At 43.1% G+C, this 16,488-nt stretch overlaps 1 protein-coding gene across 10 annotated transcripts in view; it reads left to right on the forward strand.

The window, feature by feature from the left end:
• CTBP1 (C-terminal binding protein 1) overlaps nt 1-16,488 on the forward strand; it is a 767,834-nt gene that overhangs the window by 728,854 nt on the left and 22,492 nt on the right. For all 10 annotated transcript variants that reach the window (XM_073610943.1, XM_073610948.1, XM_073610950.1 and 7 more), the window contains one exon: nt 15,345-15,475. In XM_073610943.1, the coding sequence (XP_073467044.1) occupies nt 15,345-15,475 (131 nt within the window). The remainder of the gene's footprint in view (nt 1-15,344; nt 15,476-16,488) is intronic.

Consider the following 16,488-nt stretch of genomic DNA (forward strand, 5'->3'; position numbering starts at 1 on the left):
GCCAGGACATCTTGCGCCTCCCAACCCCCCCCCCCCCCTTACTCTCCCACTTTACACAGAACAGAGAGCGGGAGGCAGGATAGTAATGGACGGAGGGCGGGAGGCACAGCAGCACTTGATGGAGGGGGGAGCAGGAGCTGCCTGAGTTGAAAGATGAGTTCACTTGGGTAAAAGAAAAAGTGCATTTATTTATTTTTTTGGAGCCTGTAAAGCATCTGCTGATTGCTGGTGCCATGCAGACCTGTCAGTGTATCTGTGTGCCTGTACATTGGGTAAGCAGATACTGACAGGAAGAATCAATGAACTACCACGGCGCTGTAGATTGCCGTGGTAGTTCATTGATTCTTCCTGTCAATGTATCTGCTTACCCAATGTACGGGCACACAGATACACCGTGGTCCGCCATTTAGTGATGCTTGGTCTATATTAAAATTATGAAAATGGTTTCTACATATAGCACATAGTTCTGCAGTGGTGGACAGTAAAGCTCCTTTTTATACGGAACCAATTTCTAAAATAACCAAATTTTAATTGCTGTGTAAGAGCAGCATGTTGGCTGAGGATCACAGGTAGTAAAGTCCCCTACCCCCACCCTCTTTAATGTATTCCTTTGCATTCTGTCACTGTAGGCGCTAGTCACTATTCTGTACATATATTTAGATGCTTCATACAGATATTATTAGTATTACTATTACATTTAAATTTATATTTATAGATTTGTTATAGTTGGTGCATCTGTGATTACAGTCCCATTTACAAGAGTCACACACTGAGGTTTTTGACCTATGTTATGTTGGGCACACTTCAGCAATAATAGAGTGGGCACCAAGGCACCATGGTCCTTCCTTGGCGCAATAGGTTACCCAGCTGTGTGGGAACAGTGCTGTTAATGATAGTTGTGACTCTTTGGTAGAAGCTATGGGTGGCCATAAGTACCCTGACGATTGCTGCACAGAAATATAGTGGTGTACATTTGCCACTGTTTTATTTTAGCGGAATGTCATAACGAGTCTTGGCCCTCCCGTGGTGCATTGCAAGATAGGAACTTGTCTTCTTTCCTGTTTCCTTGACTTGTATGGCAACCCCAAAGGAATTGTCTTCTTGCTTGGTTTGGGTATTCAATGTCTGTGGTAACAGACAAACAAATCTCCTGCGCTCAAAATTCTCCCGGTAGATGCACTGGCACAGTTGACAAATCCATATACCTTCTTGACACGTGTATGCTGCAGCAGTGTACTTGGCTTCAGTTGAAGATAGAGTGACAGCTGCTTGCTTTTGACTAGACCAATATATGGTTCCTTCGCCATACTGGAAGATGATTCCACTTGTGAATTTGCAGTCTGTGCAGTCCCCAGTCCAATCAGCATCAACATATCTGATCAGTTTTGGATTAGATGTTGCTGTAACCTTAACTTCATCTGAATTGTTCCTTTGAGGTACTGCATCACTCTTTTTACTTCCAGTCACACTGACAGGGAGCTGCGACTTTCCTACATAGTATGCCCACTGCTGCGGCTATGTCAGGTCTTGTCACAGTGGCAACATATAGCAGCTTACCGATTTGCTCTGCGATACATATCCTTGTTGGGTAGCAAGTTTTCTGCTTCATTGCCTGGTTCCATAGGAGTTTTCACTTTGCATCTTGCAAGATTTGAGAGATTTTTTTTAGATTGGTTGAGAAGATAACTCCCATTTTCTTTTTCTATTTGGATTCCCAGATAGTAGCTAATGTTCCCAAGTTCTTTGATTTTCAAAATTTTCTTTCACTTGATTTTAATCCCCTTCTTGTTTATAACAGGTGATAATGTCAACATAGATAAGGATGTATATCCATCTGCCTTCTTGATTCCTGGAGTAGAGACAGGGGTCTGCTTTACTTCTTGAGAATCCCTCTCTGGTAAATACTATATTCACTTTCTCATTCCACATCCTTGCAGATTGTTTAAGACCGTAGATGCTCTTCTGAAGTTTACACCCAAGGTTGTCTCCTTGCTCAAACCCTGGTGGTTGCTCCATGTAAGTCTTCCTTAATGTCTCCATATGGGAAACCAGTTTTAACGTCTAGATGTGTTTGACTTGCATACCCTTCCCTGCTGCAACGATAAGAAGCGCTCTGATGGTAGAGTGTTTTATGACAGGAGCGAATGTTTCATCGTAATCTTCACCAATTTTCTGGGAGTAACCCTTGGCAACTAGTCTGGCTTTGTATTCGTGGATATTACTTTCTGCGTCTGACTTTACTTTGAAAGTCCACTTACTTCCTATTGTTTTGCGGTTAGGAGGGAGCTCTGCGAGTTGTCCAGGTTTTATTTTCTTGAAGTGACTTTAATTCTTCTGCTGCCTTTCTCAATCTATTGGCTTCACATTTTGGCAGTTTTTCGATGTCTTCCCAGGATGTTGGTTCACGTATGCTGTGTATTTTGACAGTGTATGACAGTTTGCAAGTCCGAGTGGATCTTCTGACTTCAGGCAGTTCAGCAGGATCTGGTGGGGAACTTGATTTGGGCATTGTGAGTTCCATCTCTTGTTCTGACTCCTGCACAGGTTCACTTTGGTCGACCTTTTCTTCTGGTTTGCTTGGAATATTAATTTCACAGCTTTCAGGGATCTGTGTTTCTGGTGATTGGCTCTCATCAAAATAAATACTACGGCTTAATGTCACTTTGTCAGTCTTTGGGTGTAGGATTCTGTAACCCTTAGTTTGCTCACTGTAGCCTACTAGAATGCCCTCTATGGTTCTGTTCTCCAGCTTGGATCGCTTTTCACTTGGAATATAGGCTTATGCTTCACATCCAAACACTCTGATGGGCCCTATGCTAGGCTTTGATCCATGCCACGTTTTCAATGGAGTTATTTTAATGGCTCTTGGGGGTGGTCTGTTCTGTGGGTAGGTTGCAGTCATGACTGCTTCTCCCCAGTACTTGTGAGGTAGGTTGGCATCCAACATGCACCTGGCCATTTCTATAAGCGTGCGATTTTTCCTTTCTGCTACAGTTTTGTTCAGGAGTGTATGGTGCGGTTGTCTGGTGTAGTATTCCTTGTCTTTTTAGGTATGAGGCCACTTCTTTGCTTATGTATTCTCCACCATTGTTGGTGTGTAGTATTCCTGGTTTCCGTTGGAATTTGTTGCTAGACATGGCAATGCACTCTTGAAGTTTGATGTTTCATCAGATAAGTAGTTGTGTACCTGGAATAATCAAGTCAGTAGATATCTGTTCCCACCTGATGTGGGAGTTTTAATTGGACCGCATACGTCACTGTGTAAGAGCTGCGGGGGGGGGGGGGGGGGGGTGTCTTTTCTTTGAGATGCCTGTGGAAGGGGAGCACGTGTGGCTTTTGCGTCTATACAGCACTTGCATCTCATAAGCACTTTGCAAGGCGCTATTGTCAAATCTTCTGATAAGCCTCTCTTTATAATGTCCTGTATAGCTTTTGGACTTCTGTGTCCCAGCCGCCTGTGCCATAAATGAATACATTTGTTGTGTAGGTCATCGGAGACTATATTGACTTGCTGGTTTGTGGTGATGAGCTTGTATAGGTGATCATCCAGTTTTCCTTTTGGGAGGAATCGCTTATTGTGAATTGTGCATTCATGACCCTGGAACTCAACTGTGAGACGGTTGTTTGCAAGACTTTTCACAGATAGAAGGCTGCCTTCTAGTTCTGGAACATACAGCACTTTCTTTACAAGGATACTCTGCTTGCCTTGTGGTGTAAGGCCTCTTTTCACACGATCGGACCGTTGGGTCCGCCTGTCAATTTTGACGGCGGACCTGAACGGGCGCTCCATGTTAGCCTATGGAGCGACAGATGTCAGTGGACACATGTCCGCTGACATCCGACCCGGTCCGATCCGCTAAAAGCAGATGGATGGCCCTACGTCCAGGTCAGTCGCGATCGGATTGGGTGAGATCTGATGAAAACGGACATGCTGTCCATTTTCATCCGATCACTCCATAGGCGGCAGCGGCGCCTGACAAGCCCCTCCCCGCTCAGTGAGCAGAGAGGGACCTGTCATCCGCCGGCTCAGCGGAGATCAACGGACTAATCTCCCCCTGAGCCGGCGGACTCCGTGGAAGCGGAGTCTGCCTCGTGTGAAAGGGGCCTAATGCAGTTCAGGAAGCCCTGGCCTTTACCTTCTGAAGTGATGCTTTTCCCGTCTGCTAGGAAAACTTGGTCTTTTGCACTGTAATCAATGTTTATGAAGAAGGTCTCGTCACTAGCTATGTGGCTTGTTGCTCCTGAGTCTATGCACCAGCCGCGTGGCTTGCCGCTCTGTGTCACTTTACAGGTACTACTCCAGGATGTGATTGCTTTGACTTTATTTTGTGAATAGCTCTAGCTTTCGCTGCTCAGCTTTCCAGATAGAACAGTTCTTTTTTTAAATGACAGGCTCTGCTTTCTTTGCTGTGCTTTGTGCCTTTGCACATCTTAAGAGCTTTGTTTTCGTGGTGCGTATTTTTTTTCCTTCTGTCATATTCATTAATTTGCCTTTGACATATTCCAGTGTCAGCTCTTGCTCGGATCTGGTTTCCAAAGCGTTAAGAGCAGTATATGTCTCTGGAAGGCTGCAGAGGAGCAGGGCAACAATATCAGGGTGGATAAAAATCAAAGATTTAAAAAAAAAAATCAGTGTTTTTTTTTTTTTTTATCAAATTTATTTCAATAAAATGCTTTTTGGAGTAAAAATCTATCAGTTTTCTTTTTAAGATACATTGATTATCTTGTTTATTCAGCATGAAGTGGTGCTTGGTTATGCAGCATGAGGCTGTATATTCTGCAATATTTACATTTTTTGTAAACTCATTCAGTGAATCCAAGCTCTGCAAGCTGAGATAACGTGCATTGCATTGATGCATTCACACAATTTCACAGTAACTATGAGATAAAACAAAGTTCAGGAATATTCCTTTATCCCATTGTTTAGCAAATCTATGTACATTACAAACTGTATGATTGAATTGGTCGTGACATCGCTGTTTTACTAACCTGACAACTTATTATTCTAAATAGGAAACCTTCATTTTGTTTGCAAATATTGAAGAGTCTAACTACCAGCAAGAATAAGTCCTTACGTTTAAAGAGCACCTGTCATTTCAGATGCATCATGGCAGCACCTGTTAGCGGGCATCCCCTCACCTGCTGCTGCCACGTCCCTCACCTTGTTGTGTTGCTGCCACATCACCAGCCGTCCCATTAAAGTGAATGGGACTGTTGGTGAATCAACAGCGGGTCAGAGTAGGAGCCGCTGTGGGACAGAGATGACAGTTGCTTTTTTAAAATTATGATTTAATAGTTGATTTAAATCACTAGTAAAAAGTTTTGATTTTAATTAAATCCACCCTGAACAATATGGTCATCTTTGATGTCCAGTCCAATGGTGTGTAGCTGCACTATGATCTCTAGCATAGCTTGTCCTCTGTCTTTCTGTCTGTGGGGGTCTGTCTGTATTCAGCACTTGCCACAAGTCATCCTTGCCTAGAATAATTTCTAGTTTAATCTTCCACAGCTGGTAATTGGCATTGTTCAGCTTTACAATTGTAAACTTCACATCTGAACCACTTGCCACCTTTCAGCTGCTTGCATACAGTAATCACAGACTTGCAGTATCCTCTCCAGTGCCTGGACGCTGCTGGGGGTGCCTGGGCCCATAACCTATTAGCAGGTTATTGAATCATGCACTGGAAGCTTCTTGTATACAGCAGAACACCTTTACTTTCATGGAGGATATCTTTATCATGGCTTTACATCATGTAGACAGGAAGCAGGAATCTACAAGAACATATGTTGAGTAAATACAAGCACTTCCTCTCATTACATTGCCAAAGAATACAAACCATAACACTGCAGTGCAACCCACTGGATAGAAGGGTATAATGCACACAGTACAGTTTATGAAAGCAACTTTACATTACATGCTGTTGCTCTTTCAACATCCAGCACGCCGGACAACCTTCCAGGTGGCTGACGCGTTTTGAGGGGGGAATCCCCTCTTCCTCAGAGGAAGAGGGTATCCCTCTTGAAACGCGTCAGCCATCTGAAAGGTTCTCTGGCGTGCTGGACACAGTCCCGGTGACCTGGTCGCTTTTTGTCCATTGTGGACTTCGAAAAGTTTTTATGATCTACTTGCGAGTAGATTTCCTTGTTTATTTCGAACACCACCACTTGTGTAATGTGCAAGGTTGGTGCGGCCTCTTTATTTTTTTTCTTCAATGTCTGTGGTGAAAGGGCTGCCTCAGGTTTGAACGCGCCCTAATTAAATTATACAACGCATCTACCTCATGCTAATGCTTTCTCCTCTCCCCCACCATTTGTACATTCCTTCCAGCTGCTTGACTGAAGGTATGTGCTGCATAGGACTGGCTACGATATTAAATCCAACCTGATCATTTCAGGTTTTATTTCTAATCCTTAGGCGGCAGGTTGATGAGGTTTCTAACAAGGTGCAGTTGTACCAAATCAGATGAAAAAGTAATTCCCAAATTGATGAATGTAACTGTTGGATCTTTTGTATGCACTTGGCCCTATGGCTTTTATACACTCACCGGCCACTTTATTAGGTACACCTTGCTAGTACCGGGTTGGACCCCCTTTTGTCTTCAGAACTGCCTTAATTCTTCATGGCATAGATCCAACAAGGTATTGGAAACTTTTCTTCGAGATTTTGGTCCATTTTGACATGGTAGCATTATAGCAGTTGCTGCAGATTTGTCGGCTGCACATCCATGATGTGAATCTCCCGTTCCCAAAGGTGGTCTATTGGATTGAGATCTGGTGAGTGTGGAGGCCATTGGAGTACAGTGACCTCATTGTCATGTTTAATTAACCAGTGGTGGGATGATTTGAGCTTTGTGACATGGTGCATTATCCTGCTGGAAGGAGCCATCAGAAGATGTGTACACTGTAGTCATAAAGGGATGGACATGGTCAGCAACAATACTCAGGTAGGCCGTGGTGTTTAAACGATGCTCAATTGGTACTAAGGGGCCCAAAGTGTGCCAAGAAAATATCCCCCACACCATTACACCAGCCTGGACCGTTGATACAAGGCAGGATGGATCCATGCTTTCACGTTGTTTACACCAAATTCTGACCCTACCATCTGAATGTCACAGCTGAAATCAAGACTCGTTAGACCAGGCAACATTTTTCCAATCTTCTGTTGTCCAATTAGCTAACAGGAGAGTGGCACCCAGTGTGGTCTTTTGCTACTGTAGATTTACATAATAAATATAAATATAACTAAAATAAATGTGCAAAACATTTGATAGTGAAAAAAAGTCCCATCAAGTGAAACATCAATAAGTTGTCCTAGTGACTCCAAATCACCAGCAGAAAAAACAAAAGTCCAAGTGATGATTAATATTAATCCGTGACAGCAAGGGAGGGTCCACCACCAGGCTCCTTACCAGATGGCCATGACCCCCCACCACAGAGGATCACAGCAAGCAGAAATCTTTATAAGCCAGAAAATGGGAACTGCCAGCGGTGTCCATCAGAGGTCATCTCATCATCAGCCACACCAACGAACCCATGGCAAAGGTACCATAAAATATATAAAGGGAGCTCACATAGTGTAAAACCGACAAGATTTATTTGAATATAAAATACAAAATGTACACTTGCAAAGCGTGATAAATAAAACAGCCTTAAGTCCGGCTCCGTGGCCACCGGAGCTCGGACAAACCCGTCCTGCTGGAATACGACTTGTTTGGGGGTGACGTCAGCGGAGTTTGGGGGCGGAGCCAGACGACACGCTGACGTCACCCCCAAACAAGTCGTATTCCAGCAGGACGGGTTTATCCGAGCTCCGGTGGCCACGGAGCCGGACTTAAGGCTGTTTTATTTATCACGCTTTGTAAGTGTACATTTTGTATTTTATATTCAAATAAATCTTGTGGGTTTTACACTATGTGAGCTCCCTTTTTATATTTTATGGTACCTTTGCCATGGGTTCGTTGGTGTGGCTGATGATGAGATGACCTCTGGTGGACACCGCTGGCAGTTCCCATTTTCTGGCTTATAAAGATTTCTGCTTGCTGTGATCCTCTGTGGTGGGGGGTCATGGCCATCTGGTAAGGAGCAACCCCTTCCATTTCTGGTGGTGGACCCTCCCTTGCTGTCACGGATTAAAATTAATCATCACTTGGACTTTTGTTTTTTCTGCTGGTGATTTGGAGTCACTAGGACATCTTATTGATGTTTCACTTGATGGGACTTTTTTTCACTATCAAATGTTTTGCACATTTATTTTAGTTATATTTATATTTATTATGTAAATCTTCTTTCACTGTAGATTTATGTTATGTTACACAGGTATTAGCGCAATTCCTTATTTTTTCTTATGTTTATCCACAATTGATGTTTTTTGTGGGGATTGCAGCTTTTCACATTAACTGAACATTCACTTGGTTTTTAGCGCAGTTTTTTTCCCAATTTTCTATACTTTTGCTACTGTAGCCTATCTGCTTCAAGGTTTGATGTGTTGTGCGTTCAGAGATGGTATTCTGCACACCTTTGATGTAACAAATGGTTATTTGAGTTACTGTTGCCTTTCTATCTTCTCGAACCAGTTTGCCCATTCTCCTCTAACATCAACAAGGCATTTTCATCCACACAACTGCCTCTCACTGGATATTTCCTCTTTTTCGGACCATTCTTTGTAAACCCAAGAGATGGTTGTGTGTGAAGATCCAAGTAGGTCAGCAGTTTTTGAAATACTCAGACCAGCCCGTCTGTCACCAACAACCATGACACGTTCAAAGTCATTTAAATCCCCTTTCTTCCCCATTCTGATGCTCAGTTTGAACTTCTGCAAATCTTCTTAATCTAGATGCATAAATTTGCAGCCATGTGTTTGGCTGATTAGCAACTTCTGTTACCAAGCAATTGAACAGGTCACCCTAATAAAGTGGCCGGTGAGTGTATATGCCTCCATTTTTAGAGCTGGCATCGCCCAAATCTGGTCATAAAGAATATGCAGCGATGATTACGCCAGGCGAGTCTCATGCTGCTGGTGAAGGGATCTGCCAGTCTATGGCATGAAAAGATTCATACGCTTAGTACTATAAGTAAATAATGTGTGAATATCTGTGTGATACTGCTGGCATGCACATAACTCTGGATTTGGACTGTGAAGACTGCAAGGTGTAATCTAAGCAGTCACCTCTGTTCTGTCATTGTCAAGGAGCTCTCAGTTACCACGACAACTGGGGCTGGCATGGCGATCTGCAATGACAGCTTTCACATATCCTGCTATTTAGGGCTCACTGCATGTGTGTATTAATATCTGTGATTGGTGCCATTCCGAATCCACACACCGCTTCTCTATTCACTACGGTATTTGCGGTTATCTGTACAGCTCAGTGGAAGCAAGCCATTGTCAGGAACCTGAATAAATGACATTGCATGACAATTTAAATTGTCGCTGTGTCACACCACCTCACTTTCTCATATAGAATTGTGGCACAATTTTACAGGTTTAAAAAATAAATCCTGATGGTACCAGTCATTTCAGGCCCATCCAACAATGTTAAAGTAGAACCAAACCCTCCCGGTTTCCCAGAACAGTTATCATTCCCGGTATGCCGTTAATTACTGTCGCAGTTGCTTGTAATCTCAACCGAACTGTCAAGCCATTAAATGACTGGTGTCATAACTGCATGTGCAGCACCATGGCAACTGCAGATCAGAGGCCAAGATGGCAGCCTCCTTGGCTGTAAAGGAAGGAGTCTTTAGTTCCTCGACGGAAGAAGTTTTTTGACAAAGTGAGACAAGTTATGGGTCCGAGCGCCCCCATTCACGCGCTCATTTGTTTATTTTTAATGTGTTGTCTTGCTTCGCACATAGGGCGGACCATTCATTTAAATGGGCTGTCCTGCGCGCAACAAGTAACGCCACAGAGGCTCATCACCCTTTTTGAGCTTCAAGCTCTGCATGCTTCTTGTTTGGTTATCAATAAATGGCACCCAAAATGCACTAAACAAACATTGCAATTACGGGGTTTGAACAGGTGGCGAGGTGGTGTCACATCACAGATCGCTTTTTGTGCAGCGGTTTGGAGGCAAGCCTAAACTTAGCCAAAGAATAGCGGTGTGTTTGCTTTATATATTCTATTGCACTGTATTCTAGGAAAGGTCACTCTATGTGCAATATATGAATGGTGGGTGCATCCTGAGAATGTTGTACGCTATAAAAATAGGTGCCTGGGCTGGGAGCTGATTTTTTTTTTTTTTTTTTTTTTTTGTTTTTTTGTTTTTTTGTTTTTTTGTTTTTTTTTTAGTTTTTTTATTTTAAGCGGTGGATATAACTGGTTATGCAAGTTTGCAAGCAATTGTTATCCTTTATAAGCGAACAACTGTATCCATTTATACAGCACTGGAGCTCTCAGCTAAGAGAATGCCTCGCCCAAACACTAGCCCTCTGTGTTAATCCAACACTAAGGGGTCCATTTATAAGGCTTAGAATGTGACATTCAGTGGGTGTGATTGATGGATAATTATGGTAATTCTCCACCGGAGAATGTTTTTTTAAAGTCACATTGTCTGCTTTATAAATAGACCCCAACGTCTAACCCTTCCTGTAGCACCTAAACTAACCATTTCTGAAACCCTACCGCTAACACCAACCTTCATTGTAACATTAACCCTAATTGTTCTCTTTCCTCTAACACTTACCATGATTCCAGCCCTCTCTGTTACCCTAAAACCAAACTTTCCTATAACTATTATACTAACCTGAAAATTAAACCTGTATATTTTAGATTAGCCCTCCATGTATCCCTCATAGTAGTAGCCCTCTGTGTATCCCTCATAGTAGTAGCCCTCTGTGTATCCCTCGTAGCATTAGCCCTCTGTGTATCCCTTATAGCATTAGCCCTCTGTGTAGCATTAGCCCTCTGTGTAGCTTTAGCCCTCTGTGTAGCTTTAGCCCTCTGTGTATCCCTTGAAGCACTGGCCCTCTGTGTATCCTCTCGGTGTACCCCTTGTAGTAGTAGCCCTTCGTGTATCCCCTTGTAGCACTGGCCCTCGGTGTGAGCCAACCTACTGTACACGTTTGTAAACCTCTGCTTTGGCAGGCAGGGCTGGAATCTTTTGCTTAATTTCTGCAGTGTATATATTCTTTCTACTTAAAAGGATAGATCACCTTTACAAAAAAACTGCCTATGCAGGTAAGGGATCTTTGTAGATTAAAACGAACACTGCAGCTCTGACTAAAGATGAATAATAACCTTGCTATAGGTGTAGGCCTTTTACATACCTTATAAAGTCTGACGGGAATACTCCCAGGACGTTAAGTACTGCTAGGACATTGCTAAGTGAGGCCTAGTCATCACTGCTCACCTCCACCATCACAGGAGTGAGCTTTTTCTCTGAGTCAAACCCCCTCACGTACTCTTTCTCTCCCCTGATGCAGTAGCTCTGAGCTCCGCATTTGAGAGCTCTCTCCTGTGATGGTGGAGGAGGACTAGGCCTCACTTAGCAGCATCCTGGGAGTACCTAGCAACGTCCTGGGGGTATTTCAGTCAGGTTTCATAAGGTGTGTAAGTGGCCTACACCTATAGCAAGAGCTTTATTCAACTTTAGTCAGAGGTGCGGAGTTTGTTTTTATCTACAGATGCCCCTTATTCGCATAGGCAGTTTTGTGGTAAAGGTGAACTGTCCCTTTTAAAGTGATTGTAAAGTCTGTTTTTCTTCCTCTCTCTTCAAACACATTATACTTACCGCCTCTGTGTAGTGGTTTTGCACAAAGCAACCCAGATCCTCCTCTTCTCGGCTCCATGGCTGGCTCTCCTGGCCCCTCCCTCCTGTTAAGTGCCCCCACAGCAAGCCGCTTGCTATGGAGGCAGCCGAGCTGCAGCTCCGTGTATCCATTCAGAAACGGAGCTGCGGTTTGGTCCTGCCCCCTCTCTCTCCTGATTGATGGTTAACGGAGTTTGACAGTAGTGGGAGCCAATGGCGCCACTGCTGTATCTCAGCCAATCAGAAGGGAGAGTCCTGGATAGTCGAGGCACTCGTAGACATCGCTGGAGAGAGATGGTACTCAGGTAAGTATTAGGGACACTGCTGCACACAAAAGGCTTTTTATCTTGATGCATAGAATGCATTAAGATAAAAAAAAACCTTCTAAGGCCCTTTTCACACAGGCCTTCCGATCGGATCTGCCTGTGAGTTTTTCATGCAGACCTGATCCGACGTTCCATTCATCCCTATGGGGCAGCGGATGTCAGCGGTGACATGTACACTGACATCCGCCGCTATCCGATCTGATCCCTTTTCTGTGAAATCCAGGTGGATGGAAACCCTATATTCTATCCCTCTGGCCGATCAGATTGGATGAAAACAGACAGACGGACCGGTTTCATCCGATCTCCCTATAGAGGAGAGCGGTGCTCTGACAGGTCCCTCTCAGCACAGTGAACGGAGACGAACCTGTCATCCGCCTGCTCAGCGGGGATCAACGGATCGATCACCTGCTGAGCAAAACTGAGTCCACCGGGCAGAAAGCCCCTGTGAAAGAACCCTTTCTTTAAAGTGGATGTAAACCCGAAATTTTTTTTTTTTTTTTTTTTTTTATGTCATATTGTAGAGTATAAGATTTCCTATCATTTGAGCCCAGTCTTGCCACACAGAGTCAATCCATCTCTGAGCAATCCTCTTTTATTGTTCGGTGAGACAATTCTTGACAAAATGAGGAAAACTTTGTCAAATACGCCCCCTTGCTGTGAGTGACAGGTAATTTACATATCTCGTGCGCCAGCCTAAGTAAGACACAGGCAGTATTTATAAGGTGGGCGAGGAGTCTGGTGATGTCATTACTCCGCCCACCGAGCACCGTACAACGGACCCGCCCACTGCCCCTACTAGGGGCTGCAAACAGACAGAGGGGAAACATTTGAAAGGTAAGGATACATGCAGGAGGCATGTATATCCTTATAGATCACTCCTATGGCAGTACTTAAAAAAAGATGGGCGTGGGTTTACATCCACTTTAAGTTTTAGCGTTCATGCAGGGACTGTCTGATACACCTATTTGCATATCCTTTTATTTGCAGTGGAAGGACTTTCCCTTTGCATCCTAAAGTTCACCTGTCATGACAGATTTATGGAGGTGGTCAATGCTGGCTGCCTTTTTCAAAAAGCTAGTTGCCTGGCTGAATCTGCCTGCAGTAGATTTGAGTCACTGACCCAGAACAAATATGCAATACGGTGACTTGAAAAAATGTTCATACCCCTTGAAATTTTGTAACGTTACAATCAAAAACGAAATGTATTTTATTGGGATTTTACATGCTAGACCAGCATAAAGTGACACATAATTGTAAAGTGGAAGGAAAATGATAAATGGTTTTAAACATTTTTTTTACAAATCTGAAAAGTGTGGCCTGCATTTGTTTTCAGCCCCCCTAAATTCATGCTTTGTAGAAGCACCTTTTGGGCTCAATTACAACTGCATGTCTTTTTGGGGATTGTCTCTACCAGCTTTGCCCGTCTAGAGAGTGACATTTTTGCCCATTCTTCTTTGCAAAATAGCTCAAACTCTGTCAGATTGGATGGAGAGCGTCTGTGATCAGCAATTTTCAAGTCTTGCCACAGATTCTCAATTTGATTTAGATCTGGACTTTGACTAACACATGAATATGCTTTGATCTAAACCATTCCATTGTAGCTCTGGCTGTATGTTTAGGGTCGTTGTCCTGCTGAAAGGTGAACCTCCGTCCCAATCTGAAGTCTTTTGCAGACTCCAACCAGTTTTCTTCAAAGATTGCCCTGTATTTGGCTACATCCATCTTCCCATCAACTCTGACCAGCTTCCCTGTCCAGTGTCCCTACTGAAGAAAAGCATCCCAACAACATGATGCTGCCACCACCATGTTTTACTGTGGGGATGGTGTGTCCAGGATGATGTGCAGTGTTAGTTTTCCGCCACATATAGCGTTTTGCTTTTGGGCCAAAAAGTTCAATTTTGCACCTTCTTCCGTATGTTTTCTGTGTCCCCCACATGGCTTCTCACAAACTGCAAACTGACTTGTTATGGCTTTCTTCTTGTCACTCTTCCATAAAGGCCAGATTTGTGGAGTGCATGACTAAGTTGTCCTGTGGACAGATTCTTCTACCTGAGCTGTGGATCTCTGCAGCTCCTCCAGAGTTACCATGGGCTGCTTCTCTGATTAATGCTCTCCTTGCCCGGCCTGTCAGTTTAGGTGGACGGCCATGTCTTGGTAGGTTTGCAGTTGTGCCATTCTCTTTCCATTTTCGGATGATGGATTGAACAGTGCTCCATGAGATGTTGAAAGCTTGGGGTATTTTTTTTTATAACCTAACACTGCTTTAACCTTCTCCACAACTTTATCCCTGACCTGTCTGCTGTGTTCCTTGGCCTTCATGATGCTGTTTTTTCACTAAGGTTCTCTATCAAAGAACAGCTATATTTTACTGAGATTAAATTGCACACAGGTGGACTCTACTAATTAGGTGACTTCTGAAGGCAATTGGTTCCACTAGATTTTAGTTAGGCATATCAGGGGCTGAATACAAATGTACGCCACACTTTTCACATTATTTATTTGTAAAAAAATTTGAAAACCATTTATCATTTTCCTTCCACTTCACAATTATGTGCCACTTTGTGTTGGTCTATCACATAAAATCCCAATAAAATACATTTACGTTTTTGGTGGCAACATGACAAAATAAGGAAAATTTCAAGGGGTGTGAATACTTTTTCAAGGCACTGTAAGCTAAATTCACAGGTGGAAATGTATTAATACTGGAGCAGAAAAAATCTGGAGCAGTTGTGCGTGGCAGCCAATCATCATTTTTTTTATTTTTTTAAATTTTTAAAGCTTAACTGAACAAGCTGGAGATGCTGATTGGTTACCATACACAGCTGCTCCAGTTTCTCCATAGCATCTTGTACCTGTACTGGTTCCTAGGTCAGTGACTCAAAGTGTTAAGTCAAAGCATCAGCATCATACCCAGGCAATTAGCATTTTCAGAAGAGTTCAGTAATGGCAGCCTACATATTGCTTTTATGACAGGTTTCCTTTAAAGTTACTTACTAGCTTCTAGATTGGATTGACTGAATTCTGTATTAATTTGCCCACACCAGTTTAGATCAAGTTTCAAGAGGGTGACTTACAGTATGCCCACCAGCTGCCTTTCTGTACAGTGTTCTGATGGGACGAAACACAACAGCAAGCCCAGAGCTGCAGAGGAGAGAGACTCTGGTAAACCATGTATATTATTTAAAGTATTTAAGCACTAATCCAGGGCTTATAATTTAGTACTGAAACTTAAAGCAGGTTTTGGATTTTGTCTGATGTCTCTAATGTCCTATTCCAGATGAGACAGGGAGCGTTCCTGGTAAACACAGCTCGAGGCGGTTTGGTGGATGAGAAGGCACTCGCACAAGCATTGAAGGAAGGGAGGATACGGGGAGCAGCGTTAGACGTACACGAGTCAGAACCTTTCAGGTAATTTGCGGTTGTACATTATGCATGAAGTCCTCTCATACTGTTCAACTTTTTTCTCGAGCTGGCCATGTCAGATTTTCGTTTTAATGCACTTAGAAAAATCCTTCCATCACAACATTTTTTTTTTCTTGCCATTATTGAGTCGGTAAGCATGGTTCAAAAGCCATTACTTTCAATGTTTCTTATTAGAAAAATTGAATATTATAAGGTAAACTAACGGTCAAACATTTTAGAGCACCCCCATTTTTCCAGTTTTCATTGAAATTTTACGCAGTTTAATGCCTCAATGGACTCTGAAAATAAAGCATAGAATAAACAAACAATTGTACATACAAATGAAATTTTCTTTAACAAAATGTAGTCCACATTTTTAACTCCTCAAAGTAGCCACCTTTTGCACATATAACAGCCAAACACACTTGTGGCATTTTTTTCTACAATGGTAATTAAATATTTGTTGGAAAGTTCTTCCCAACACTGTTGCAGAAGTTCCCACAAATGTTTTGCTCTTGTAGGTTGCTTTGCTTTCACCCGTCTGTCCAATATATCTCAAACCAGCTCGATGGGGTTTAAGTCTAGAGACTGAACTAGTTATTACAAGATTTGAAGCCTATCGTTTTGTCCTTTTCTTCTAATATAGTTCTGACACAGCCTGGAGGTATGTTTTGGGTCATTATCTTGCTGTAGGATCAACTAGGTGTATTCCAGAGGGCATTGCATGGTGATGCAAAATGCTGAGGCAGTAGTTCCGGTTCAGGGTGCCATTCCCTCTGTGCAAGTCACCAGCTCTGGATCCAGCAAAAGAGCCCCAGAAAATCACACTTCCTCCTCCATGTTTAACAGCTGGCGTCACACATCAAGGAACCATCCTTTCACCTACTCGATGGCGTACAAAGACCCTGCGCAATGAACTGAAGACGTTAAGTTTTTAACATTGGTCCATAAGACCACCTTCCAGTCTTCAGTAGTTCACTGGCGGTGCTTCATGACCCAGACAAGCCTCTTTCTTATAT

Source organism: Aquarana catesbeiana, linkage group LG01 (genome assembly GCF_042186555.1).
Source record: "Aquarana catesbeiana isolate 2022-GZ linkage group LG01, ASM4218655v1, whole genome shotgun sequence".
NCBI classification, from domain to species: Eukaryota; Metazoa; Chordata; class Amphibia; order Anura; family Ranidae; genus Aquarana; species Aquarana catesbeiana.